The sequence below is a fragment of the Mobula hypostoma genome, chromosome 10 (genome assembly GCF_963921235.1).
Source record: "Mobula hypostoma chromosome 10, sMobHyp1.1, whole genome shotgun sequence".
In the NCBI taxonomy this organism is placed as follows: Eukaryota; Metazoa; Chordata; class Chondrichthyes; order Myliobatiformes; family Myliobatidae; genus Mobula; species Mobula hypostoma.
The window spans coordinates 30,142,275-30,169,911 of NC_086106.1; the positions used below are offsets into that span (position 1 = coordinate 30,142,275).

At 44.2% G+C, this 27,637-nt stretch overlaps 2 protein-coding genes across 2 annotated transcripts in view; both read left to right on the plus strand.

Annotated features, from left to right (window-relative positions):
* The first annotated feature begins 2,593 nt into the window (after positions 1–2,593).
* The window catches only part of LOC134352801 (zinc finger protein 239-like), a 44,618-nt gene continuing 19,574 nt past the window's right edge, over positions 2,594–27,637 (plus strand). Inside the window, exon 1 of the mRNA XM_063060279.1 lies at positions 2,594–2,640. The gene's annotated coding sequence lies outside the window, so the exon portion shown is untranslated. The remainder of the gene's footprint in view (positions 2,641–27,637) is intronic.
* Positions 2,613–12,084, plus strand: LOC134352809 (zinc finger protein 239-like). The gene is made up of 2 exons (XM_063060297.1): positions 2,613–2,629; positions 9,389–12,084. Exon 2 carries the CDS (start codon positions 9,825–9,827, stop codon positions 10,506–10,508), a length of 684 nt encoding a protein of 227 aa, XP_062916367.1. The 5' UTR covers positions 2,613–2,629; positions 9,389–9,824; the 3' UTR covers positions 10,509–12,084.

Consider the following 27,637-nt stretch of genomic DNA (forward strand, 5'->3'; position numbering starts at 1 on the left):
ACTCAATACTTTGATTAATAAAGGCCAATGTACCAAAAGCTCTCTTTACCACCCTATCTACCTGTGACACCACTTTTAGGGAATTTTGTATCTGTATTCCCAGATCCCTCTGTTCCACTGCACTCCTCAGTGCCTTACCATTAACCCTGTATGTTCTACCTTGGTTTGTCCTTCCAACGTACAATACCTCACACTTGTCTGTATTAAACTCCATCTGCCATTTTTCAGCCCATTTTTCCAGCTGGTCCAAGTCCCTCTGCAGGCTCTGAAAACCTTCCTCACTGTCTACTACACCTCCAATCTTTGTATCATCAGCAAATTTGCTGATCCAATTTACCACATTATCATCCAGGTCATTGATATAGATGACAAATAACAATGGACCCAGCATTGATATGTTTCATCACCAACTTCTCAAAATACTTTACTGTGGATGTAAGTGCTGCTGGAGGATAGTCGTTGAGGCAGGTTACCATGTTCTTCATAGGCACCAGTACAATTCAAGACTGCCTGAAACAGCTGGATACAGCAGACTGCCAAAACAAGGGGTTAAAGGTCTCAGTGAACATTCCAGCCAGTTAATCAGCACAGGACTTTAGTACTTGGCCAGGTACCTTGTCCAGGCCGGATGCTTTTCTGGTTGTCCCTCATGAAGGCTGCTTTCATGTTGGGCTCAGAGGCTGAAGTCACAGGATCGTCGGGGGCTGTAGGAGTTCGTGATAGCTCCTCATTGTTTTGACGGTCAAAACAAGCACAGAAGACAATGAGCTCATCTAGAAGTGAAGCCCTTTTGTCAGCTTTGTTGCTCGATTTAACTTTATAAGAGGTGATGGTATTCAAGCCCTGCCTGAACTATCAAGCATCCTTTGTTGATTCAAATTTAATCCTGAATTGCCACTGCCCATGAGATGGCTTCCTAGACATCGTACCTGGACCTCTTGTAACTTTCTTGGTCACCAGACTTGAATGCCTCGAATCTGGCCCTCATCAGATTCATGGGTTCTGCAGATTAATAAGTTGTGCAAAAAGAAAGGAAAGTAGTGGGGGAGTATTCAGAAATGTTATGGTGGAGGGGAGAAGCTGTTCCTAAAGCATTGGGTGTCTTCTCCACCTCTTTTCTGATGGTAATAATGAAAAAAGGAATTGTCCTGGATGGTGAGAGTCCTCAATGATGGCTGGTGCCTTCCTGAGACATCACTTTTTAAACACCAGTGTGAACACTAAGGAGACACCACATACCTGCCCCCTGAGTGCAGAGATTTACTTCGTCACCCAATCTAGTGAAACACCAGAGTTCACAGTTCAAATGCTGCATGCTGGATATTTAAGCGTCACAAGTTGAGTTGCAAGTTCATGAGGGACTGTTGGCATCAGACTCTGCTGTTATTGCTGCTGCTCATCACATTCAGAACTGAGTCCTGGTCCCTGGACATCGTTGAGGTTCGTTCCACTGTTGTTAGTCTATAACCAGAGTGCACTATAATACTGTAGATCTGTGACAAATAAAACATTTCTATTTTAAATTCTGTGTCATGGGTTTTCACTGTCTATGCAACACATTCTACAGTACAGAAGCCATTCAGCCCAGCTGGTCACACGATACAACATCGGTTTCTATTAAATTCACCCTTGTTGTTCACCCCATTTTCCTCCCTATGGTGACAGGTTCCAAATGGGCACCTCAATTTGAAGTTTACCCTGACTTGCTGAAGGAGGTGATGAGGTCACTAGAATTATGTCACAGATGTTTCCCATCCCTCGAACCTTAGGGCGTAGAAACCTTTGGCCCTAAGATCCCACCCATCCATCCAGCATCCTCTTTGACTTTCTACTATCAGGCAGGAGACACTGATGATGCATAAAATTGAGAACGGTCAGGATGGGAGACAGTTTCTTCCCTCATGCCATTAGTCTTCTGGACTCCCTGCCGCATCGTATTTGAAGTGTCACTGGTTAATCTGTTCCGTAGCTTACAGTATTTAATTTATGCACTTTAGTTCATTATTCATGCATAATTCTTCTGTAGATTTTATCCTTAACTTCATAAATTATTGTATGTTGCATGTGTTATACGTACTGCTGTGCTTTACAGCCTGTCTCGTTTCTATATACATTACATGATTATATACATTGTAGACATGGTATAGTTAAATCACAATAAACGACTTGAAAGAACATCTTGGGTTGCTTAATTCCTTATTCAACTTCTTGGGTCATTTTTACTGCTGCCTCTCACACAGCTGGGTCATTACTATACAACACTGTCTTTACAATCGGAGACGAGAGCGGGGAGCCATCAGGTTGAAGTGCAGTGGAGCACGGTCAGAAACAGTGAGGTGGAGGGAATCGGGACAAGAAGGATGTGGCAACGAATGGCTGGATTGGAACCTTTTGGCAGAGCGCTGCCAGTCCTTACAGACGCTTTCAATGGCACTATTGTCACCCGAACATTTCAGCGCTTCCGCCATCTGTGATACGAAACGAATCTCAGGGCTGTATATGGTGACATTATATGTACTTTGATAATAAACTTTGAACTTTGCTACGCGATCCAAATGCGCAGGCGCCGAGAGCCGTAGGTTGCGCAGGAGAACACGCATTCGCTGAGTGGATGAAACGCTGTGGGAAGGTCAGCTGCAGGTAGGAGCGGGGTTCCGGCCGGGGGACCAATTATGGTCGGGTTGCTCGCCTCGTCTGAAGGACGATTGCTGCAAGTTCGATAAACACCATGGCTCTGCCCTGCGATCCACACGTCTCCCCCCATCCCCCTCCCAGGAGATTTCTCCGAGTGAGGCGCCATTGGTGCGGCGTGAGCGTATCGCGGCTGGGCGGATAGACTGGTTTCAATTGCGTGGGGTATTGTGGGTAAAGAGGCCGCCATGAGTGGCATCAGGAGCGTTTTCCCCGCCGGTCCATAGGACATCTTTGGAAACGCTGTGGTGGGATTGCGAATGGATGGATCTTCCATACACTGCAGAGCTCCAGCTGTGCAGATCTCCAGCTAACTCCAAAGATTTGAAACTGGGATCAAAAATACATTTCCTAGTTAATCGCGAAGACATAAGACATAGGAGCATAATAACCATTTTAATACCAATCTCCTTTCCGCCATGTCAGTCCAAGATAAGACCACTCTCAGGTTGGAGGAGTAACATCGCATGTTCTGTCTGGGTAGCCTGCAACCTGATGGCATGAAATTTGATTTCTCTACTGGTAATTTTCCCCCCTCTCCTTTCTCTCTTCTTTCATTCCCCATTCTGCTTCCCTCGTGCTCTTCCCCTTACTTGCTTATCACCTCTCTCTGGTGCACCTCCTCCCCTTTCTCTCATGGTACACTCTCCACTCCTATCACATTCCTCCTTCTTCAGCCTTTACCTTTTCTGCCAGCTTCTCACTTCATCCCTGACCCACCTACCTTCACCTATCACCTTTTACCTTCTAGCTTGTGTTCTTCCTCTCCCCACCCCCCCCCAGCTTATTTTGGCTTTTTTCCCTTTCCTTTCCAGTACTGATGAAGTGTCTTGGCCCGAAATGTTCACTATTTATTCCTGTCCATAGATGATGCCTGACATGCTGAGTTCATCCAGTGTTTTGTATTAGTTACTCTGGATTTCCAGCATATTCAGGGTCTCTTGTGTTTGATTTGTCACCCATTGAATCTGCTCCACTATTCGATCATGGCTGATTTATTATCCCTGTCAACCCCAGTCTCCTACCTTCTCACCATAACCTTTGACACCCTATCAACCAACATTTTAAATATACCTAATGACTTGGCCTCAACAGCTGTCTGTGGCAATGAGTTATACAAATTTACCACCATCTGGGTAAAGAAATTCCTCCTCGTCTCTGACAAACAGCATGTCCTTCTATTCTGAGGTTCGGCCCTCTGGTCCTAGACTCTCCCACTATTGGAACATCCACTGAGTCCAGGTCTTTCAATATTCAATACATTTCAATGAGGTGACCCCACATTCTTCTAAGCTCCAGTGAATGCAGGCCCAGAGCCATCAAATGCTCCTTATACATTAAACATTTCATTCCTGGGGAGATTTTTTGAGAACCTCTTCCAGAGTAACACACAAAATGCTGGAGGAACTCAGCAGGTCATGCAGCATCCAAGGAGGGGAGTAATGGTTAATGTTTTGGGTCAAGACCCTTGATCAAGATGGAGAAAGAGTGGGGAAGAAGTCAGTATAAGGTGGGGGAAGGAGAAGAAGTACAAGCTGGAAGGTGATTGGTGAAGCTGGGTGAGGAAGGAAGGTAGGTAGGTGGGGGGGGAGGGTGATGAAGTGTGAAGCTGGAAGGTTATAGGTGGAAAAGGTATTGGGCTAAAGAAGAAGGGAGCATATAGAAGAGAGTGGACCATGGGAGAAAGGGAAGGAACAGGGGCAACAGAGGGAGTTGAGAGGTACATACGAGAAGGCAAGAGGTAAGAGGGGAGCCAGAATGGGGAATGGAATCACATTCTTTCTTAGATAAAGGATCCAACTCTGCTCACAGTACAAGTGCAGCCTGATCAATGCCTTGTAAAACCTTTGCACTACGTCCTTGCTTTTATATTCTAGTCCTCTCGAAATGAATGCTTACATTGCATTTGCCTTCCTTCCTCCTGACTCAACCTGCAATTTAACCTTCAAAGGAATCCAGCACAGTGATTTCCAAGTCTCTTTGTACCTCTGATTTTCTAATTTTATTCCAGTTTGGAAAATAGTCCACACTTTTATTCTCGAAGATGCATGACCTATGCTGTATTTTATCTGCCACTTTGTTGCCTTACTCCTCATTTATCAAAATCCATCTCTAGCCTCACAGTTCCTCAACACTACTTGCTTTGCCCCCCCCACCACCCACCGATCTTTGCATCAACTGTGAACTTGTCCATCCACAAAACCGTCAATTCCATCTTCCAAATTATTGACGTTTAATGTGAAAGGATCAACTGGAACAGGCTCCCTTTTAAGTTTAAAGTAAATATATTATCAAGTGCATGTATGTTTGTCACTATAAACAGCCCTGAGATTCATTTTCTTGCGGGCATTCACAGTAAATTTATTCCCGCTGTTGGCCTCCTGCTAGTACGCAAATCTTCTATCCACGTTAGTATCTTTCCTGTCATACCATCTGCTCTTATCTTGTATAAAGCCTCATATGTGGCACCTTGTCAAAGGCCTTCTTAAAAATCCAAGTAACCAACATCCATAGACTCTCCTTTGTCTATCCTGCCTGTTATTTTCTCAAAGAATTCCAAAAGATTTGCCAGGCAAGATTTTGTCACAATGGGGGTGTTGGGAACGGACCCAAATGCAAGACACAGACACGGAACAGGACTTGACTGGAGTAGGGATATGACAGGATACAGACAAGGAGCAGGGACAAGAATGCAGACTTGGGCTAGGACATGGACTAGACAGGGAACCCGGACAAGGAACTATGAACTAGGAGCCTGGGCTTGAAATCAGGGCCAGAGACTGGACAGGGACCCAGAACCTTGGGGTCTTGAGGCCTGAGGCTTAGAGACAGGCTTGGGGTCCTGAGGCCTGAGACTTGGAGACAGGCTTGGGGTCCTGAGGCCTGAGGCTTGGAGACAGACTGGGAACTGTACATCAACATAGAGCCGGGACTTATCCTTAGACAAGCCGGGACTCAACTTTATCTCCACACCAAGGTGGGACAGTTCCATCTGTCGGGTAATGGCAGAATGGCCGGACTTACCCAGCAGAGGCGAAGACAAGACAAGACAGGTCTCCCTGCAGGGCAACGGCAGAACAGCCTGACTTACCCCACGGAGGCGAGAACAAGACAAGACAGATCCCCCTGCAGGGCAATGGCGGAACGGCGTGACTTACCCCACAGAGGCAAGGACAAGACAAGGCAGATCCTCCTGCAAGGCAAAGGCAGAACGGCCTGACTTACCCACGGAGGCAAGGACAAGAAGAGACAAACACCGAAGAACGACAGACAGTACCATCTCTGCATTGGCGATTGAACTAGACAGTGGTGCAGGCGAGGTATCCAGGCAGAAAGTCAGGTGAGGGGGGGAAAGAGGGAGGGGAACAGGACAGTCAAACAGGGAATCCCTGGTTTGCAGAGATATTTATGTCTCAGCCCCAAAACGAGAATCATGTGCCTACAACCGAAACTGGGGAAAACCAGAAACCCTGGAATAAGGAGCTATGGACCGGACCATCAACCGGAATACAGACTTCACGGACCGGACCATGACAGATTTTCCCTTAAGGAAACCATGCTGATTATGGCCGATTTTTCTCATGTGCCTCCAAGTACCTCAAAACCTCTTCCTTAAAAATAGACTCCAACCATTATTCACCCACTGAAGTCAGACTAACTGGCCAATAACCTTCTTGCAGAGTGGTGTGACATTTGCAATTTTCGATTCCTGTGGAACCATGCCTGAATCTAGTGCTTTTTGAAAGATCATTACTAATAACTCCATGATCTCTTCAGCCACCTCTTTGAGAACCTTCGGGCCTTTCAGCTTCCAAGCACCTCTCCTTAGTAATTGCAGCTCACTGACCTCTGCCTCCTGATACTCTCAAATTTCTGGCATACTGCTGGTGTCTTCCATAGTGAAAACTGCAAGACCCTTATTGAGTTCATCCGCCATTTCTTGTTTCCCAGTACTACTTGTCCAGTGGCTGATATCCACTCTCGTCTCTCTTTTACTCTCTGTATATCTGAAATAAATTTTGGTGTCCCCTTTTTTATTAATTGGCTAGCTTGCCTTCATGTTTCAACTTTTCTCTCCTTATTTTATTTGCCTTCTGTTGATTTTAAAAAAACTTCCCAGTCCTCTAACTTGCCACTAATTTTTGGTCTATTATATGCTGTATCTTTTGCTTTGACCCCTCTGGTCAGTTACGGTTGCTTCATTCTCCCTTTGGTATACTTCTTCATTTTTGTGATGTATCTGTCCTGTACCTTCTGAATTGTTCCCAGAAACTCCAGTCATTGCTGTTCTGCCATTGTCCCTGCTAGTGTCCCCTTCCAATCAATTTTGGCTAGCTCCTCTCTGATGCCTCTGTAGTTCCCGTAACTCCACAGTAATACTGATACATCTGACTTTACTTTTTCTGTCTCAAACTTCAGGATGAATTCTATCATACTATGATCACTGCCTCTGAAAGATTCTTTTACCTTAAGCTCCGTAATCAAATCTGATTCAATACACAACATACAATCCAGAATTCTGTTTACCCTAGTGGGCTCAAACACAAGCAGCTCCAAAAAGCCATCTCATAGACATTCTACAAATTCTTTTTCTGGGGATCCAGCACCAACCTGATTTTCCCAATCTATCTGCATATTGAAATCCCCCATTACCATCATAAGCTTGCCCTTTCTTTTACATGCCTTTTCTATCTCTCATTGTAATTTGTACCCGAAATCCTGGCTACTGGTCAGAGGCCTGTGTATAACACCCATCAGTGTCATTTACCCCTTGCAGTTTCTTAACTCTACCTACAAGGATGCAACATCTTCTAATCCCATCTCACCTCTTTTTAAGGATTTGGTTTCATTTAAGTTCTGTGGTGACACTCAGACATGAGGATTTGTGGTTTATACCAATTGAAAGACAAGGCAAACATTGACAATAAGTCTAATGTCCAGAACCAGCTGATATCCAAATATTAGTTGAGGAAGAGGCCTAAAAGAAAACACTAGGTCCAGTGAATTAAATTGTCAATTAGAGCCACAAAGAAAAAAAACAAAATCATTGACTCAGATTTGGTTCTTCAGTAAATATTCTTCGTTCAGTGTTGTCTGGTTCTGGGTCCTCTGGCACTGAGGCCATTTTTTCTGCTATTTTTCCTGAATATGTAATGATATCAAACACCTTTGCTCTGGGTACAAGCGGACATGCAGCATGCACACCACAAACCCGCCACACATTCAGTTTTGGTTGCTTCATTATACGACGAATGTAGAAGCTTTTGAGAGGGTGCAGAGAAAATTTATCAGGATATTGTTTGGATTAGAGAACGTGTCTAATGAGAGAAATCTGAGTGAGCTCAGAGTTTTCTCTAAGCTTCAGAGTGCAGAGAAGATTCAACAGGATGTTGCTTGTGAAACCCTGCTGGGTTCCTTGGTTGCACACTCTCCGGTCCCACCAAACCCAGGAGATTTAGACGACTCTCACACCCCAAACCCCGGTTTGTGTGGGTGCTGTGTAATTTGCTACCCTGTTACAACTCAGGGCCTAGAGACGACAGACAGCACACTGCATACGATTAAAGCAATTATATTTATGAACCTTAACTAAGCGGTTAGTAAGGAAAAGAAGGCAAAAAACAAAAGGACCCATTACAATTAAACAGTTGGAGCTTAATTCACTGATCCTCAGTTGATCTCGAAGCCTGGCTCCATCGAATCATGGTCTCGCCACCGGGTCGTATCCTATGACTGGTTCTATCCAGCGTCTTCTCTCTTTATCTCCCGCCGAACAAAAGACCCAGCTCACATTCCAAAGCACCTGTTATCTCTAACCATAACCCAAACACTGCTTCTACAGAACGACCATTTCGTTTGCAGTGAAACCTTTCCCAGGGTGTTAAACTTGGATTAGAGAAGGTGACTTATGAGAGAAGTTTGAGTGAGCTTGGAGTTTTCTCTAAGCTTCAGAGAGGGTGCAGAAAAGATTCACCAGGTTGCTGCTTGGATTAGAAAACATGACTTATGAGAGAAGTTTGGGTGAGCTGGGACTTTACTGTTTCGAGCAAAGGAGGATGAGGCATGGCTTGACACAGGTCTGTAAAATGAGAAGCAGCTTAGATCGAGTGGACAATCAGCACATTTTCCCCTCGGGTGGCAATGGCTAATACGAGAGGGCATAATTTTAAGGTGATTGGAATAAAGTATGGGGGAGGGCTTCAGAAGTAGGTTTTATTTACTCAGAGTGATGAGTACATAAATGCGGTGGCGGGGAGGGGGTAGAGGCAGATACATTACAGACATTTAATAAACTTAGCTCGGCATGCAAGTGAAAGGAAAATAGAGGGCTCTGGGGAATGGAAGGGTTAGATTAATCTTGGAGAAGGTTTAGCAGTCGGCACAATATTGTGGGCCAAAGGGCCCGTACTGTACTATACTGTTCTATCTTCTCTCCTAATGGAGAGAGGCAAACTGAGCCAAGCCACAGTCAGAATACTGGGCGGAAATCACCCATTCTGATACCGACACAAAAACAGAGGAGTTAATGCCGAGTCTGGATTCCTGAGCCATGCACAGTTAAAGATGAGATGACGTTCTTCTTACTTGGGTTGAACTTCTCTGTAATAGTGTGATCAGAGCTCACTCTAAAGACTGAAATGATTTCATCTGACATGCTGTCCTTCACACATTGCTGTCTTTTATAAACTTATTACAGGGTAGAAAAGGCAAAAGGATTTGTGTACGGCAATCTCAAACACATCACAGTTCTGTGTCTATGAATTCCTCAGCACTTGAATGCCTCTGATCTCTGAATGTGGAGGAGGATGAGGTGCTTGAGAAGAGAACACAGCAGTCACAGCAAGAACCGGAATGCATGTTTAGTATAGGGGTGAGATTTGGATGAACATTCTGGAAATAAATCTTGTAAATTGTCTTCAATTTATTGAAGGAGTGAGCAGATATCAATCCATCAGTTGTCGGTCCTTGGAAAAGATGCATCTCTTCCCAGCTGGAAATGTGCATCTGCTTTCTGTCTAAAACGAAGTTTTCTGTTTCAACATCTCATTGAAACCATTGGCCTTGTGAACACTCCAGCACGTCCTCACCATACATCAGACGCTCAACTGCTTGAAGCTTGGGAGGGATCTACTATGTCATCTGATCTGATGAGATGCCAGAGGCTTCAAAGCAGGGAGAAATCATTCACCTGCTCTGAGTGTGGAAAGGGATTCACTCAGTCATTGAAACTCATAAGGCACCAGCTAGTTCACACCACGGAGAGGCCATTCATCTGCTCCCAGTGCGGGAAGGGATTCATTGATTCTTCTGACCTTCGAATACACCACCGTGTTCACACCGGGGAGAGGCCATTCACCTGCTCCACATGTGGGAAGGGATTCATTACATCTTCTCTGCTACTGAGACACCAGCGGGTTCACACAGGGGAGAGACCTTTTACCTGCTCTGTGTGTTGGAAGCGATTCATTCAGTCATCGCACTTGCAGGCACACCAGCGGGTTCACACCAGGGAGACGCCTTTCACCTGCTTTCAGTGTGGGAAGGGATTCACTGAGTCATTCGACCTGCAAGTACACCAGCAAGCTCACACCCTGGAGAGGACATACACTTGTTCCGAGTGTGGGAAGGAATTTACTCGGTCTTTCCAGCTGATGAGGCACCAGCAAGTTCACACTGGAGAGAGGCTGTTCATCTGCTCCGAGTGTGGGAAGGGATTCACTCATCCATCCCATCTGATGAGGCACCAGGGAGTTCACATGAAGAAGAACCTTTCACCCGATCCATGTGAGGGAGAAGGGATTCTTTCAGTCCTGTGAGCTTCTGAGGCACCAGCGAGCTCACAGTGTCTAAAGACCATTCACCTGCTGTGTGGGAAGGGATTCATTCAGTCAACCGACCTGCTGATGCACCAGAGAATTCACATATCAGCAAACTCACACTTGGGAGAGTCCATTTACCTGCTCTGTGTTTGGGAAAGGATTCACGATCTCATCCCAACTGATGAGACACCAGGGTGTTCACACTAAGCAGACTGTATACTCCTGTCCTGTGTGTGCAAAGAAATTTAATCAATGAATTCACACTGCAGAAAAAAAAAAGCTGCATGCTGTATGTTTCATCATCACAGCTGCTGAGTCCAGCTGTAAGTTCATGACCGATTGTTGTGCCAGATTCTGCAGTTATTGTAGCTGCTTATCACACTCAGGACTGAACCCTAGTCTCTGGGCATTGTTGGGGTTCCTTCCACTGTCATTAGTCTTTGTCTAGACTGGACTTTAATGTTGCTGATCTCTGACCATTAAAACATTTTTACAGTATTTAAAATCCTGTGTCACAGGTTCTCACTGTCTATGCAACACAATGTATGGTGCTGAGGCCAGTCAGCCCAGCTGGTCCCTGCCAGTGTTTCTATTCCACACCAATCCTAGTAAACCCATCCCTCAGGTTCAACTCATGCTCCTCCCTGTGGTGACAGGCTCCAGCTGGTCACTACTGTGGGTGAAGAGTTTTCCCTTGAATTTGCTGCATGACTTTCTGCAGACTGAAATAGACAATGAGCTCACTGGAGTTATGTCACAGCTATTCCTTGTCCGTCAAACCTCTGAGCCGAGGAAGAGTGACACTGGCTGTTAATCTCTGTATTCCCTGCTCTTTCCAACATTATGGGTAATTTTCACTGCTTCCCTGTGTCTCACACTACTGAGTTGTTACAAACACAAGAGATTCTGCAGATGCTTGAAATCCAGAGTAACACACACAAATTGCTGGAGGAACTCAGCAGGTCAGGCAGCTTCTAAGGAAATGAATGAACAGTCGAAGTTTCAGATCCAGATCTTTCTTCAGGACTGGAACGGAAGGGGGAAGGTGCTAGAATAAAAAGATAGGGGGAGGGGATGGAGGACTAGCCAGAAGGTGAAAGGTGAAGCCAGGTAGGTGAGAAAGGTAAAGGGCTGTAGAAGAAGGTGAAAGGTCAGAGTGGGGAATAGAAGGGAGAAGGGAAACAAAATTACCGGAAGGAGAAATGGATGTTCATGTCATCAGGTTGGAGGCTACCTGGAAGGAATATGAGGTGTTGCTCCTCCACTCTGAGAGTGGCCACATCATGGCAAAAGTGGAGCGACATGTGGAAATGGGAATAGGAATTAAAATGGTTAGCTACTAGGAAGTTCCGCTTTCAAAGTGGTCCTCCCAATTACACCAGGTCTCACCAATGTAGAGGGGGATGCATCGGGACCTCTGGATACAATAGATGACCCCAACAGATTTGCAGGTGAAGTCCTGCCTCTCCTGAAAGGTCTGTCTGGCGCCTTGAATGGAGGTGAGTGAGGATACAAATGGGAAAGTGTAGCATTTCTGTTGCAGGCATTTGTATCAGGAGGGAGCTTAGTGAGGATGGATGAATGGATAAGGGAATCTCAGAGTTAATGATCCCTGTGAGTGTGGGGGGTGGGGGGGGGTGCGCGCGGGCAGGTAAAGATGTGTTTGGTGGTAGGATCCCATTAAAGATAGTGGAAGTTGCGGAGAATGATGTGTTGGATGTAGAGACTCATGGTAGGTGAGGACCAGAGCAAATCTAACCTTGTTAACCTTGTTAAGGCAGCAGGAAGATGGGGTGAGCCAGATGTCCAGGAAATGGAGATTGTTACAATACACCACTGCCCTCTAAAGTCTGAAATCAGAGTGGGGCAACCATTAGATAGATGTTCAATGGAGCAGGGTCAGAAACCAGCACAGTGCAGGGCTCAGGACAACACAGAATGGTGGGAGTAGGAGCACAGGGTGAGGTGGAGGGAATTAGATGAGGAGGATGTGGCAGCGAATGGAAGATTGACAACATTTGGAAGCTGATTGGCAGGAAAATGTCATTTTATGTGTGGAGTTTGACTTGACATATGCAATGCCTGTTGACATTGAGTATAAAGCTTGTGGGAGCTTGCTGTGTTAAATGGCTGCTGTGTTCTCCTTGGGAAAACGTTGACTGGATTGGAGCCAACTCCAAAATGGTGAAGATTGTCAGTGGTGCAATCGATCTCTACCCCAAAGCGCACTGGAGGAAAATATTGTGGAGTGTCAACCAGAATGTAGCAAACAGCAAATTGAAACCTATTAATCATAGAAATATAGAAAACATCCAGCACAATACAGGCCCTTTGGCCCACAAAGCTGTGCCAAACATGTCCTTACCTTAGAAATTACCTAGAGTTACCCATAGCCCTCTATTTTTCTAAGCTCCATGTACCTACTCAGGAGTATCTTAAAAGACCCTATCGTAACACCCCCACCACTGTCACCGGCAGCCCATTCCACACACTCACCACTCTCTGCGTAAAAAAACTTACCCCTGACATCTCCTCTGTACCTACTTCCAAGGACCTTAAAACTGTGCCCTCTTGTGTTAGCCATTTCAGCCCTGGGAAAATGCCTCTGACTATCCACATGATCAATGCCTCTCATCATCTTATATACCTCTATCAGGTCACCTCTCATTCTCTGTTGCTCCAAGGAGAAAAGGCTGAGTTCACTCAACCTATTCTCATAAAGCATACACCCCAATCCAGGCAACATCCATGTAAGTCTCCTCTGCATCCTTTCTATGGTTTCCACTTCATTCCTGTAGTGAGGCAACCAGAACTGAGCACAGTACTCCAAGTGACCAGGGTCCTATAGCGCTGCAACATTACCTCTTGGCTCTTAAACTCAATCCATAATTGATGAAGGCCAATGCACTGTATGCCTTCTTAACCACAGAGTCAACCTGCACAGCAGCTTTGAGTGTCCTATGGACTCGGACCCCAAGATCCCTCTAATTCTCCACACTTCCAAGAGTCTTACCATTAATGCTATTTCTGCCATCATATTTGACCTACCAGAATGAACCACCTCACATTTATCTGGGTTGAACTCCATCTGCCATTTCTCGGCCCAGTTTTGCATCCTATCAATGTCCCGCTGTAACCTCTGACAGCCCTCTACACTATCCACAACACCTCCAACCTATGTGTCATCAGCAAATTTACTAACCAATCCCTCCACTTCCTCAGCCAGGTAATTTATAAAAATCATAAAGAGTAGGGGTCCCAGAACAGATCCCTGAGGCACACCACTGGTCACCGACCTCCATGCAGAATATGACCTGTCTACAACCACTCTTTGCCTTCTGTGGGCAAGCCAGTTCTGGATCCACAAAGCAATGTCCCCTGCCTCCTTACTTTCTCAATAAGCCTTGCATGGTGTACCTTACCAAATCCCTTGCTGAAATCTATATACGCTCCATCTACTGCTCTACCTTCGTCAATGTGTTTAGTCACATCCTCAAAAAATTCAGTCAGGCTTGTAAGGCATGACTTGCCTTTGACAAAGCCATGCTGAGTATTTCTTATCATTTTATGCCTCTCCAAATATTCGTAAATCCTGCCTCTCAGGATCTCCTCCATCAACTTACCAACCACTGAAGTAAGACTCACTGGTCTATAATTTCCTGGGCTATCTCTGCTCCCTTTTTTGAATAATGGAACAAGATCTGCAAACCTCCAATCCTCCGGAACTTCTCCTGACCCATTGATGATGAAAAGATCATCACCAGAGATTCAGCAATCTCCTCCCTCACCTCCCACAGTAGCTTGGGGTACATCACGTCTGGTCCCGGTGACTTATCCAATTTGATGCTTTCCAAAAGCTCCAGCACATCCTCTTCCTTAATATCTACATGCTCAAGATTTTCAGTTCATTGTAAGTCATCCCTACAATCGCCAAGATCCTTTTCCGTAATGAATACTGAAGCAAAGTACTCATTAAGTACCTCTGCTACCTCCTCTGGTTCCATAAACACTTTTCCACCGTCACACTTGATTGGTCCTATTCTCTCATGTGTCATCCTCTTGCTCTTCACATACTTGTAAAATGCCTTGGGGTTTTCCTTAATCTTGTCTGCCAAGGCCTTCTCATGGCCCCTTCTGGTTCTCCTAATTTCATTCTTAAGCTCCTTAGGGTGCTAACCTTATAATCTTCCAGATCTTATCATTACTTAGTTTTTTGAACCTTTCATAAGCTCTTATTTTCTTCTTGACTAGATTTACAACAGCCTTTGTACATCACGGTTCCTGTACCCTACCATCCTTTCCCTGTCTCATTGGAACATACCTATGCAGAACCCCATGCAAATAACCCCTGAACATTTGCCACATTTCTTCTGTACGTTTCCCTGAGAACATCTATTTCCAATTTATGCTTCCAAGTTCCTGCCTGATAGCCTGATATTTCCCCTTACTCCAATTAAACATTTCCCTAACTTGTCTGTTCCTATCCCTCTATGGTATGGTAAAGGAGATAGTATTGTGATCACTATCTGCAAAATGCTCTCCCACGGAGAGACCTGACCCCTGACCAGGTTCATTTCCCACTACCAGATCAAGTACAGCCTCTCTTCTTGTAGGTTTATCTACATATCGCGTCAAGAAACCTTCCTGAACACACCTAACAAACTCTACCCCATCTAAACCCCTCAATCTAGGGAGATGTCAATCGATATTTGGGAAATTGCAATCTCCCACCACTACAACCCTGTTATTATTACACCTTTCCAGAATCTGTCTCCCTGTCTGCTCCTTGATGTCCCTGTTTAATCCAGGGCATAATTCAACCCATTCCTTATTTTGTCCATCTTGCTACATGGCTGTTCACTAAATTGGAGACGTATTGCTCCATAATGGACAGGCCACGTTGTGGGGTGTGACTATACCTGGGGTGATGGATGCCCTCTTGCTGATCATCTAAAGCACATACCCGAGTACTTGAGTCAGTCTGTTCAGAGTTGAGGTTATAGCCGTGTACACCAGTACATGTACAGGTTCAATGACAGGCAGCTGCATTACAGGAACATGGCATTACTAGAAAAGCACAAATTAAACATTATACATGATCTTACAAGAACAGAACAAAAAACAGAGTCTATTTTAGTGTAGAATGATCCGAGTGGTCACCGTGTTGCTAAACTGTTCAGTTGGGTCATGACTGATCTGCATTTCAACTCCATCTGTTATCCTCGGTAACAAAACTATTTCCATCAACACCTCCAATCTTTGTTTCAAAAATGTCTAACGCTTTTTAGAAGGTTGAATGAGTACTTCATGCATGACGATGGTAGACGAATTTTCCATGTTAAACTGTGTCTGTCTCAAATATCTGAATTTAGTAGTTAGATGTTTCTTTTGCACCTCATCGGATCTGGATTCAAAGAATATTTGTTGCACTGTTTCTTGCCTCTCTTCCACACTGCATCATCATATAAAGATTTGAAACGTCAGGGTTAACTTTAAATAAATATAATTAATCATAATATTAAAAAGGAGTAGGCTACGCACACTCCCTGTAGAGTCCCATGCTCTATCTCATACTCCTTAGAAAACATTGTTCCCTTCCTAACTTGCATCTTCCAGCGTACTGACTGCTGCTGAAAATGGAGATGCCAGTCAAAAGGACCAGCACCATTCGGTCTAATGAAGCAATCTCTATGCTTCAGGGCTGCTTTGAACTGTCCAGCTGACAGATGGTCAAGGAGACACAGACTATGCCTCACCCGTCATCGGCTGTATCAGTAAGTACGTGGACGACTATAGTACCTCAAGAGCTGTCATCTCACAGGCCAACCAGAAGCCCTGTCTGAATGCTGAGGTGCGCTCCCTATTAAAAGCTCGGGACACTGCCTTCAAATCCAGTGACACAACAGTTCTCCGAGCAGCCAGGAGGTACCTCATCTTAGACATCCTACGCATAAAAAATTTAGGATCAGAGGTAAGGTAACAATCCCCAGTGAACATGACAGGCATAAATGGCATTATGGACTACGCCAGGAAAAACAGCATTGATTGTACCAGTGATGCCTCCCTCCCTGATGCACAAAACTTTTATGTATGCTTTGAGCATGCAACAAAAGCTATCCCTCTCCCAGGTAAGCAGCCATTGTCTGTAACAGCAGCAGGCATGAGAAACACACTGCAGAGAATCAACCCCCAAAAGGCGACTGGGCCAGACGACGTCCCAGGCCGAGTACTCAGGGAGTGTGCACACCAGCTCACTGACATCTTCAACATTTCACTCCTCCAGGCTGCTGTCTCCACATGCTTCAAATCAGCCACCATCATCTCGGTACCAAAGGACTCAACACGTTCAGAACTAAACGATTATTGCCCAGTGATACAGACGTCAATCATCATGAAGTGCTTTGAACAGCTGATAATGGCACTTATCAAACATTCTATTCCTGCCACATTGGACACTCAACAATATGCTTACCAACAGAACTGTCCTACAACAAATACCACTGCATTTGTCATACACCTGCCCAGACACACCTAGAAAACAAGGACACATGTCTTCAGTTTGGCATTCAACACTATTGTCCCACAGACCTTGCTGAACAAATTCCTACTCCTCAGTTTAAATGCACCACTGTGCAACTGGGTGTTGTACTTCCTAACCAACAGACCTCAGATAGTCAGGATGTACAACTGCTCCTCCCCATCATCCTCAACACGGATCCCCGCCCCCCCCCCCCCGCTCCCCAGGGCTGTGTGCTGAGCCCACTGCTGTACACTCTGCTCAGGAGCCAGAAGAGATGAGGAAGATCTTAAGTATTTTTTTTGCATCTATTTTTATTCAGGAGATGGACAGAGTCTATAGAAGTGAGGCAAAGCGGCACCAACTTCTTAGACCCTGTACAGATTACAGAGGAGTTGTTTGCTATCCTGAGGCAAATCAGGGTGGATAAATCACCAGGGCCTGACAAGGTGCTCCCTCAGACCCTACCGGAGGCAAGAGCAGAAATTGCAGGGGCCCTTAGTAGAGATATTTAAATCATCCTTAGCGATAAGAGAGGTAACAGAGGATTGGAGGATAACCAGTGTTGTTCTGCTGTTTAAAAAGGCTCTAAACAGAAACCAGGAAATTATACGCTGGTGAGTCTGACATCAGGTGTGGGAAATTTGTTAGAAGGTATCCCAGGGGGCTGGATATGTAAATATTTGGATAGACACAGTCTGATTTAGTCAGCGCGGCTGCATGCGTGGTAGCTCGTGCCTAACTAATCTTACAGAGTTTTTTGAGGAAGTTACCAGGAAAGTGGATGTAGGCAAGACAGTGGGTGTTGTCTACGTGCTGCAGCAATCGGTGTTGGGTCCATTGTTGTTTGTCATCTATATCAATGATCTGGATGATAATGTAGTTAACTAGATCAGCAAATTTGTGAATGATACTAAGATTGGGGTTGTAGTGGACAGTGAGAAAGTCTATCGTGGCTTGCAAAGGGATCTCGATCAGCTGGAAAAATGGCTGAAAAATGTCCGATGGAATTTAATGCAGGCAAGTGCAAGGTGTTGCACTTTGGTAGGACCAACCAGAGTAGATCTTACATAGTGAGTGGTAGGGCACTGAGGACTGTGGTAGAACAAAGGGGCCTATCAATGCAGGTCCATAATTTGTTGAAAGTGGTATTTCAGGTAGGTAGGGTCATAAAGAAAGCTTTTGGCAAATTGGCCTTCATAAGTCAAAGTGTTGAGTACAGGAGATGGGATGTTATACTTAAGTTGTATAAGACATTGGTGAGGCCTAATTTGGAGTATTGCGTGCAGTTTTGGTCACTTACCTACAGTAAAAATGTGAATAGGTTGAAAGACTACCGAGAAAATTTACAAGGAAGTTGCCGAGTTTGGGAACCTGAGTTATAGGAAAAGATCGACGAAGTTAGGACTGTGTTCTTTAGAACGTAGAAGATTGAGGGAGATTTGATAGAAGATTTCAAAATTATGAAGGGTAAAGGTAGGGCAAATGGAAGCAGGCTTTCTTCATTGAAGTTGATTGGGACCACAACCAGAAGTCATAGGTTAAGGGTGAAAGTTTAAGGGGAACATGAAGGGAAACTTCTTCACTCAGGGGGCTGAGAGAGTGGAACGAGCTGCCAGCACAGGTAGTGCATGCAAGCTTGATTTCAACCTTTTAAGAGAAGTTTGGATAGCAGAGATCTGGAGTTCTATGGTCCAAGTCAGGTCAAAGGGAGTAGGCAGGTTTAATGGATTTGGCATGGACAAGATGGGCCGAAGGGTCTGTTTCTGTGCTGTATTTTTCTATGACTATGACTCATGACTGCATAGCCAAGTACCCTAGCATTCATCATTGATGATACAACAGCGGTGGGGCTCATCACCAACAATGATGAGGAGGTGGAAGAGCTCGAGGCATGGTGCCAGGCAAATAACCTCTTCCTTAAAGTCAACAAGACAAAGGAGATGGTTTTCCTCTTCAGGAGAACTCGCACCACTCACAACCCTCTTTCTGTCAGTGATGCAGCAGTGGAAACTGCAGGCTTTTTCAAACTCCTGGGAGTGCACATCTCACACAACCTCTCATGGTCCCAAAACACACCCTGCAGTGAAGAGGCTGAAGAGAACTGGACTGTGCACATCCATACTCACGGCATTCTACACAAGCACAGTGGAAAGCTGCATTTCTGTTAGCACTGCGGTGGACAGGAAGGCTCTACAACAGGTGGTCAAAACTTCCCATAGATCACTGACACCAGCCAACCCACCATCAAGGTGCTGGAAAAGGGCCAGTGTAAGATCCCACTCACCCTGCTCATGGACTGTTTGTTTCACTCCCATCAGGCAGGAGGGTACATATCATCCACACCACCAGGCTCAAAAATAGTTACTTACCCCAAGCAGTAAGACTGATCAACCCCTCCACCCACTGACTTCACCATGACTTGATTATTCCCATCAGACTAGCATCACTTTCTGTCTGAGGCCTCTATAGGTCAGAGTTGACCATGGATATTGCATCCTAGCTGTGTAGATATGCAAGCCTGGGCAGTACGATATGGAGAGCAAGCTGTTGCCCATGTAGCAAGCTCCACCTCTCCACACAGCTGATAAATCCAGAGGAACTGCAGAGACCGATACAGTTTGGCACCAGTAGCGTCGCAGGAGTTGACATCAGCATTGAACTCAATGTAGGACTGCCTTAGTAGCTCCAGCTCCAGATTGTAGTTTACTCCCGAAGCCTTCCCCGTCAGTGGGTATAGCCACAGGCAGTGGAGGTTTGACATCAGGATTTTCCTCCTCCTAGATGAGCTGCCAACCATGGCTGATGAGCCCCATCTGTATCACTTCATGCATATACTACTGAGCTATCTTATCTATTTATATTTGTGGTGTCTTTTTTAGTTATTATTATGTTTTTGTGTCTTTTTGTGCTGTATCTGATCCAGAATAACAATTATTTTGTTGTCCTTACACTTGTGAACAGGAAATAACATTAAACCATCTTGAAAAAAAAATCAGGAATCCAGTTGAACAATCTACCATCTATTCCCATCTTTTCCAGTTTAAGCAGCAGCCCCTGTGTCCACAACATATAAGCTTTCTGTACATCAAAGAAAGCTGCCTCCTCTGGTTCTTCACTAACCTAGGCCTTACGAATATCTGATTCCAGACTTAACACTGAGTCCATGGTCATTCTCCCTTTACAAAATCCACATTGGTATGTCGGTAATTTTCCATGACTCTCCACAAATGGGATAATCATTTGCTGTGTCACCTTACGTACATGTCAAGTTAGTAAACTCGATCTATAACTGGACAGATCTGATTGATCCTCACCTGGATTCAATATAGAGACAAGAACTGCCTGTACTAGTTTCCAGTAAGGAAGAAGTCGCCTTTCAACCCATATTGTATTAAAAGGTTTCAAACCTGACATGTTTCAAATCTGATAACCATGGAAAAAACCTCTAACAAATATTATCTTTCCCAGGTGGTGAATGATCAACACTATTAATAGCCGTTTTAAAGTTCAGACAATTTAAATTCAACTTTCAAGCAGGAACTGGAACATTCTTTTTTCTCAGCAATGTGAGGATTGTTTGCCAATTTTCTTCTTTACTTAAGTTGGCTGACTGTGTAGACTGCCAAATACTTTTGTTAATGGAAATAACTCTGAAAATGGGTAACTCGGATGGGTGATGGTTGGGTCGAGTTCTCTGATTTTGGCAATCATTTGCAAACAATTTGTCAACATACAAGCAGATATCATCAGTGTGCTGTTAATTTGTGTTGTGTGCTCTGAATGTTTGCCCTTTATATGCTTATCATCAGCTGATTGGTCGTCATTACAGAAACTCAATCGTGATGTAGGGAGACAGCTTCATCATTGGTTGCGTGGCGAACTCTGTGTGTTGTGGTCTGGAATTTTGCACACATTGGCTCATAAGTAGGATCAAGGTCTATGTGTCTGTTTACAGAATTGTTCACGGAAAACCATGCGCCTAGGAATTCTCTTGCATGCCGCATACTTGCTTGTGCTATGACTTTCGTTAATAATTCTGCCTTTTTCAGGGTCAGTAACTGCAACCTTCTCCCCACAATACAAAAGTGGTAATGCATAAAATTTTGTAATTCCCCCATTTTCTGTATCAAACCCCAAACTTCCCTGACCTGGATTTCTTTCCCAGTACTATCACAGTATGTTCTCCAATTCATTCTCTTTGCTTTTCTCACTACTTTTCTAACTATAGCTTGAGCTCTTTTACATTGTATGAAAGATGAACGGGAAGTAACTCTGCCTAACTTTCCTAAAAGCTTCATTCCACTCCTTTTACATTTGTCTGTGCACCAGGGAACAGTTTTCCTTTTATTATCTCCCAATGATCCAGAATTCGCTTCCTTACCTCTGGAGTTCAGTGCAGAGCACAAGGTATTATTACTCAACTCGATATCCTCCAAAACCAAATGATCAGGAAATCTACTTTCAAATAAATCATCAAATATATCCCAATTTGCCTTTTCAAGATTCCATCTGGGGTTATGATAATTCCACTGATACACATCTATTCCCGTTTCACAAACAATGGGGAAATGATCACTCCCCACAGGTGTATCATTATACACTTCCCAGTCACACACACTTGCTGTATCCTGAGATATCAGTGTAAGGTCTATAGCAGAAACAGTGTTTTTAAATAGATTTATCCTTTCACTCCTACCACCATTCAAACACAACAAACATATTTTTTCCAGAAAGTCTTCCACCATTGTCCCATGCACACTTGTGTCTCCACAACTCCACATAGTATTCTGAGCATTAAAACCCCCACACCATAGAACCTTATTTCAAACATTTCCACCCACCCACACTTTCAATACATCAGGCAGGTGTTAACCTTTCCCAAGTGTTTTAAAAATATTATCTGTAATATTTCAACTAAAATTGACTCATAAATGACTCCATTTTCCAAAACTCTTTGTGCTATCCCATTTTTAACAATAGTAGCCACTCCTCCACCATTACCAATTTTCCGATTGCATTTTAAAATCAGCATAACCTTGTGTCTTAAAAGGTCAGACAAGATTTCCACCAGGTTTCCTATACACACATAACACAAGTTTTATTTGGTAAAACTTCAACAAATTTCTTTAATTATTGACCATCAGCTAACAAACTTCCAGCATTACATTGTAAGATTAGAAAAGATTTCGGCAACTCTTTTTTTGAAGTCTGAATGTTATTTACTAATCCTTAAAGCATTATTAATAACTTCTAGATTTAAGTCTTTCATCTCTAGATGTTTTTCTGTAGCTTTTAATATAATTTAAAATGTTTCTGCCCTACTTTTAGTTTGCGCTGTACATTTATTACATCTGCCATGAAAGTGACACATTTTAGTTTATCAATAGTCAAGGAATTTCTTGTAAAATCCTACACTTTACAAACTTTAATCTGTCCATATTCTGAATATTAATATGTCTCCTTGGCACAGTCTTTCTGAAGAGCCTCTCCGTATGATATGCCCATTTGCACCCGAACATGCTACACTTACAGATGTTTCTAATTTAGAGGACATCCTGTATGCGCAGAGCTATGTTCCCCTCCACAATTGCTATAATTTGGCCTAATTCCCTCCACAGTACCATAATCATGTTCCCCACCACATCTACCATGCCGCTTGTTACCCCTACACACAGATGCTACATGACCAAACTCTTGGCACTGAAAACATCTCGGGGACACATAGACTTAAAGCATACAACTTATACAACCTAAAGTAACCATAAACCTGCAACTTTTATCCATCAAATGTAATCAACACCAATAAGCTCTCTGTTCCAACTCCACCCCAAAATCCTTTTAATGTCTGGCGTCCACTTTTCTCCCGACTAAACTACATTAATGTGGTCAATGGATACATCCAGAGGCACTCCTGTGATTATTTCCCAAAGCCACTATCATTTGATATAATTCCTCAGTGTTACTTTCCTTCCTCCCACAGCTTTTAACCCAAAAGCTTTCTCACATTGCATAATATCTTGACAAAGCACTAAGAGTGTCCCATCTCTTGAAGATCTTGCACCCACAATATCTCAGAACGTTTTATTTTAAAATCCTTAGTTAATCTAATCAAAGTTCAAAGTAAATTTATTGTCAAAGGGCATATCTATCACCAAATACATCTCTGAGATTCATTTTCTTGCAGGCATTCTCCATAAATCTGTAATAGAATAAAAACCATAACAGAATTAATGAAAGATTGCACCAACAGGGTGACAACCAGTGTGCAAAAGACAACAAACTGTGCAGGTACAAAAAGGAATAAATAATAATAATTGATAAGTAATAAATATCGAGAACATGATTTGAAGAGTGTTTGTAAATGAGTCCATAGATTGAGCGAACACAACGACGGGGTAAGTGAAATTGAATTGAATTGACTTTATTTCTTACATCCTTCACAAACATGAGGAGTAAAAATCTTTACGTTACGTCTCCGTCTAAATGTGCAATGTGCAATCATAGTAATTTATAATATTTTATAATAAATTTAGATTAGATTCAACTCTATTGTCATTGTGCCAAGTACAGATACAAAGCCAATGAAATGCAGTGAGCAGAACTGCATTAATAGAACAGACAATGTAACATAGAAATACACTCAGATCAGCATGAGTTAATTGATGGCCCGGTGGAAGAAGCTGTCCTGGAGCCTGTTGGTCCTGGTTTTTATGCTGCGGTACCATTTCCCAGATGCTAGCAGCTGGAACAGATTGTGACGGGGGTGACTCGGGTCCCCAATGATCCTACGGGCACTTTTTACACACCTGTCCTTGTAAATGTCCTGAATCATGGGAAGTTCACAACTACAGATGTGCTGGGCTGTCCACACCACTCTCTGCAGAGTCCTGCGATTAAGGGAGGTACAGTTCCCATACCAGGCAGTGATGCAGCCAGTCAGGATGCTCTCAATTATGCCCCTGTAGAAAGTTCTTAGGATTTGGGGCGGGAGGGGGTGTCCATACCAAACTTCCTCAACCCTTTGAGGTAAAAGAGGTGTTGTGCCTTTTTCACCACACTGCTGTTGTGTACAGACCATGTGAGGATCTCAGTGCTCTAGGTGCCAAGGAACTTAAAGCTGTTTACCCTCTCATCAGTAGGGTTAGCCAGTCTCCATTCCTCCTGTAACCCACAGCCAGCTCCTTTGTTTTTGCGACATTGGGGGAGAGGTTGTTTTCTTGACACTGCTGTGTCAGAGTGATTATTTCTTCCCTGAAGGCCACCTCATTATTGTTTGAGATTAGGCCAATCAATGTAGTGTCGTTGACAAATTTATTTAGCAGATTAGAGCTGTGGATGGCGACACAGTCATGGGTGTACAGGGAGTAAAGGAAGGGACTTAGTACACAGCCCTGAGGGGCTCCTGTATTGAGGGTCAGAGGGGTGGAGGTGAGGGAGCCCACTCTTACCACCTGTTGGCGAAGTTATTCGCTTTGGTTCAAGAGACTGATGGTTGAAGGGTAATAACTATCCCTGAATCTGGTGTTTGAGTCCTGAGGCTCAGCAGAGATGCTGCTTTCCTGTAATAACGCTTTGTGCAGATGTACTCAATGGCGAGGCGGGCTTTACCCATGATCGACTGGGCTGTATCCACTACTTTTTGTAGGACTTTCCACTCAAGATGATGCAGCCAGTCAATATACTCCCTACCACACATCTACAGAAATTGATCAAAGTTTTAGATGTCATGCTACTTCTAGGCAAACTCCCAAGGAAGCAGCGGTGCTATCGTGCTGCTTTTGTATTTGCACCTACGTACTGGGCCCAGCACAGGTTGTCCAAGATGACAGTGAGAAATTTAAAGTTGGTGACCCTCTCCACCTCTGATCCTTCAATGAGGACTGGCTCATGGACCCCTGGTTCCTTTCTCCTGAAGTCAATAATTAGCTCCTTGGTCTTGCTGACATTGAATAAGAGATTGTTGTTGTGGCACCCCTCAGCCAGGTTTTCAGTCTCCCTCCTGTATGCTGATTCATCACCCCCTTTGATTCGGCCCATGACAGTGGTGTCATCAGCAAACATGAATATGGCATTGGAGCTGTGCTTAGCCACAGCAAGTGTAAAGCGAGTAATCGGACTGATAAAACTCAGCAATACCTTCAACTCTTTCTCCTTCTTTCTTTTATTTAAATCCTCTCTACTGGCATCATCACTGGACAATCCTCAATTTGCCACTTTTTTCTTCGAATTCCAGAAACCTGCCATTTGCCTTCCCCTATACAACTCCTCACCCAATACCACCTCCCATTCACTACCTCTGTATTCTGCTTTGCTTCCTGACATCTCTATACGCACCGCACCGCCCCCCGCAACCTACCCCAACTGTTGTCAACAACTAAACCTGTCTGACCACCTCCACGGCAGGCCGAGGGTTTGAGATTCCAACGACCGCCCCCCCCCCCCCAAAACTCCTGGCAGTGGGAGTCTTCTTCTTCTATTGCTTTTTATTGGTTGTTGGCAGACCAACTGAAGAGGTGCATTACTGCCCCCTACTGATCTGGAGTGCAAGGAGGATTCAGGAAAGTGTTCCTAACACCCAGCACCACCAGCCCAAGAAGAAATAATTCTAATAATAAGACCATAAGACAAAGGAGCAGAAGTCGGCCATTCGGCCCATCGAGTCTGCTCTGCCATTTTATCATCAGCTGATCCATTCTCCCATTTAGTCCCACTCCCCCACCTTCTCACCATAACTTTTGATGCCCTGGCTGCTTAGATACCTATCAATCTCTGCCGTAAATACACCCAATGACTTGGCCTCCACTGCTGCCCGTGGCAACAAATTCCATAGATTCACCACCTTCTGACTAAAAAAATTTCTTCGCATTTCTGTTCTGAATGGGCGTCCTTCAATCCTGAAGTCATGCCCTCTCATACTAGACTCCCCCATCATGGGAAACAACTTTGCCACATCCACTCTGTCCATGCCTTTCAACATTCGAAATCTTTCTATGAGGTCTCCCCTCATTCTTCTAAACTCCAAGGAATACAGTCCAAGAGCGGACAAATGTTCCTCATATGTTAACCCTCTCATTCCCGGAATCATTCTAGTGAATCTTCTCTGTACCCTCTCCAACGTCAGCACATCCTTTCTTAAATAAGGAGACCAAAACTGCCCACAGTACTCCAAGTGAGGTTTCACCAGCGCCTTATAGAGCCTCAACATCACATCCCTGCTCCTATACTCTATTCTTCTAGAAATGAATGCCAACATTGCATTCACCTTCGTCACTACTGATTCAACCTGGAGGTTAACTTTAAGGGAATCCTGTACGAAGACTCCCAAGTCCTGCTGAATCTCAGAACTTTGAATTCTTTTCCCATTTAAATAATAGTCTGCCTGTTTATTTCTTCTGCCAAAGTGCATAACCATACACTTTCCAACATTGTATTTCATTTGCCACTTCTTTGCCCATTCTTCCAATCTATCCAAGTCTCTCTGTAGACTCTCCGTTTCCTCAACACTACTGGCCCCTCCACCTATCGTCGTATTGTCAGCAAACTTAGCCACAAAGCCATCTATTCCATAATCCAAATCGTTGATGTACAATGTAAAAAGAAGCGGCCCCAACACGAACCCCTGTGGAACACCACTTGTAACCGGCAGCCACCAGAATAGGATCCCTTTATTCCCACTCTCTGTTTCCTGCCAATCAGCCAACGCTCTATCCACGTATGTAACTTTCCCGTAATTCCATGGACTCTTACCTTGTTAAGTAGCCTCATGTGTGGCACCTTGTCAAAGGCCTTCTGAAAATCCAAATATACAACATCCACTGCATCTCCCTTGTCTAGCCTACTTGTAATTCCCTCAAAAAATTGCAATAGGTTTGTCAGGCAGGATTTTCCTTTAAGGAATCCATGCTGAGTTCTGCCAATCTTGTCATATGCCTCCAGGTACTCTGTAACCTCATCCTTGACAATCGACTCCAACAACTTCCCAACCACCGATGTTAAGCTAACAGGTCTATAATTTCCTTTTTGCTTCCTTGCCCTCTTCTTAAATAGCGGAGTGACATTTGCAATCTTCCAGTCCTCCGGAACCATGCCAGAATCTATCGACTTTTGAAAGATCATTGCTAATGCTTCCGCAATCTCCACAGCTACTTCCTTCAGAATACGAGGGTGCACTCCTTCTGGTCCGGGAGATTTATCTACCTTTAGCCTATTCAGCTTCCTGAGTACTTTCTCTGTCGTAATTGTGACTGCGCACACTTCTCTTCCCTGCCACCCTTGAGTGTCCGGTATACTGCTGATGTCTTCCTCAGTCTAAATAAGGGAATATATAAACACCTAATTGCCTTAAATTGTATTAAACAACCCAGCAAGAGTCAAGAATTTCAATACTTGGTTATGCTTCTCTCGTTCTTCTTGCCCGCACCCTACCAAATTATCCAAAGTAACAATATTGCTTTCCCGAGTCTACTTCTCTCCCACTCAGATGGCCGACATTCCAATAATTCGTGAGACTGTACTGTGTCTGGAAGATGACACTGTCTACAATCACCTGAACTATGTTTACCAAGTGGCATTTAAACCAGTATGGCCAAGCCTAAGCTGAGTAATT

Coding starts and splice junctions, on each gene's coding strand:
- LOC134352809 (XM_063060297.1), top strand. CDS start 9,825: ATGTCATCTGATCTGATGAGATGCCAGAGGCTTCAAAGCAGGGAGAAA.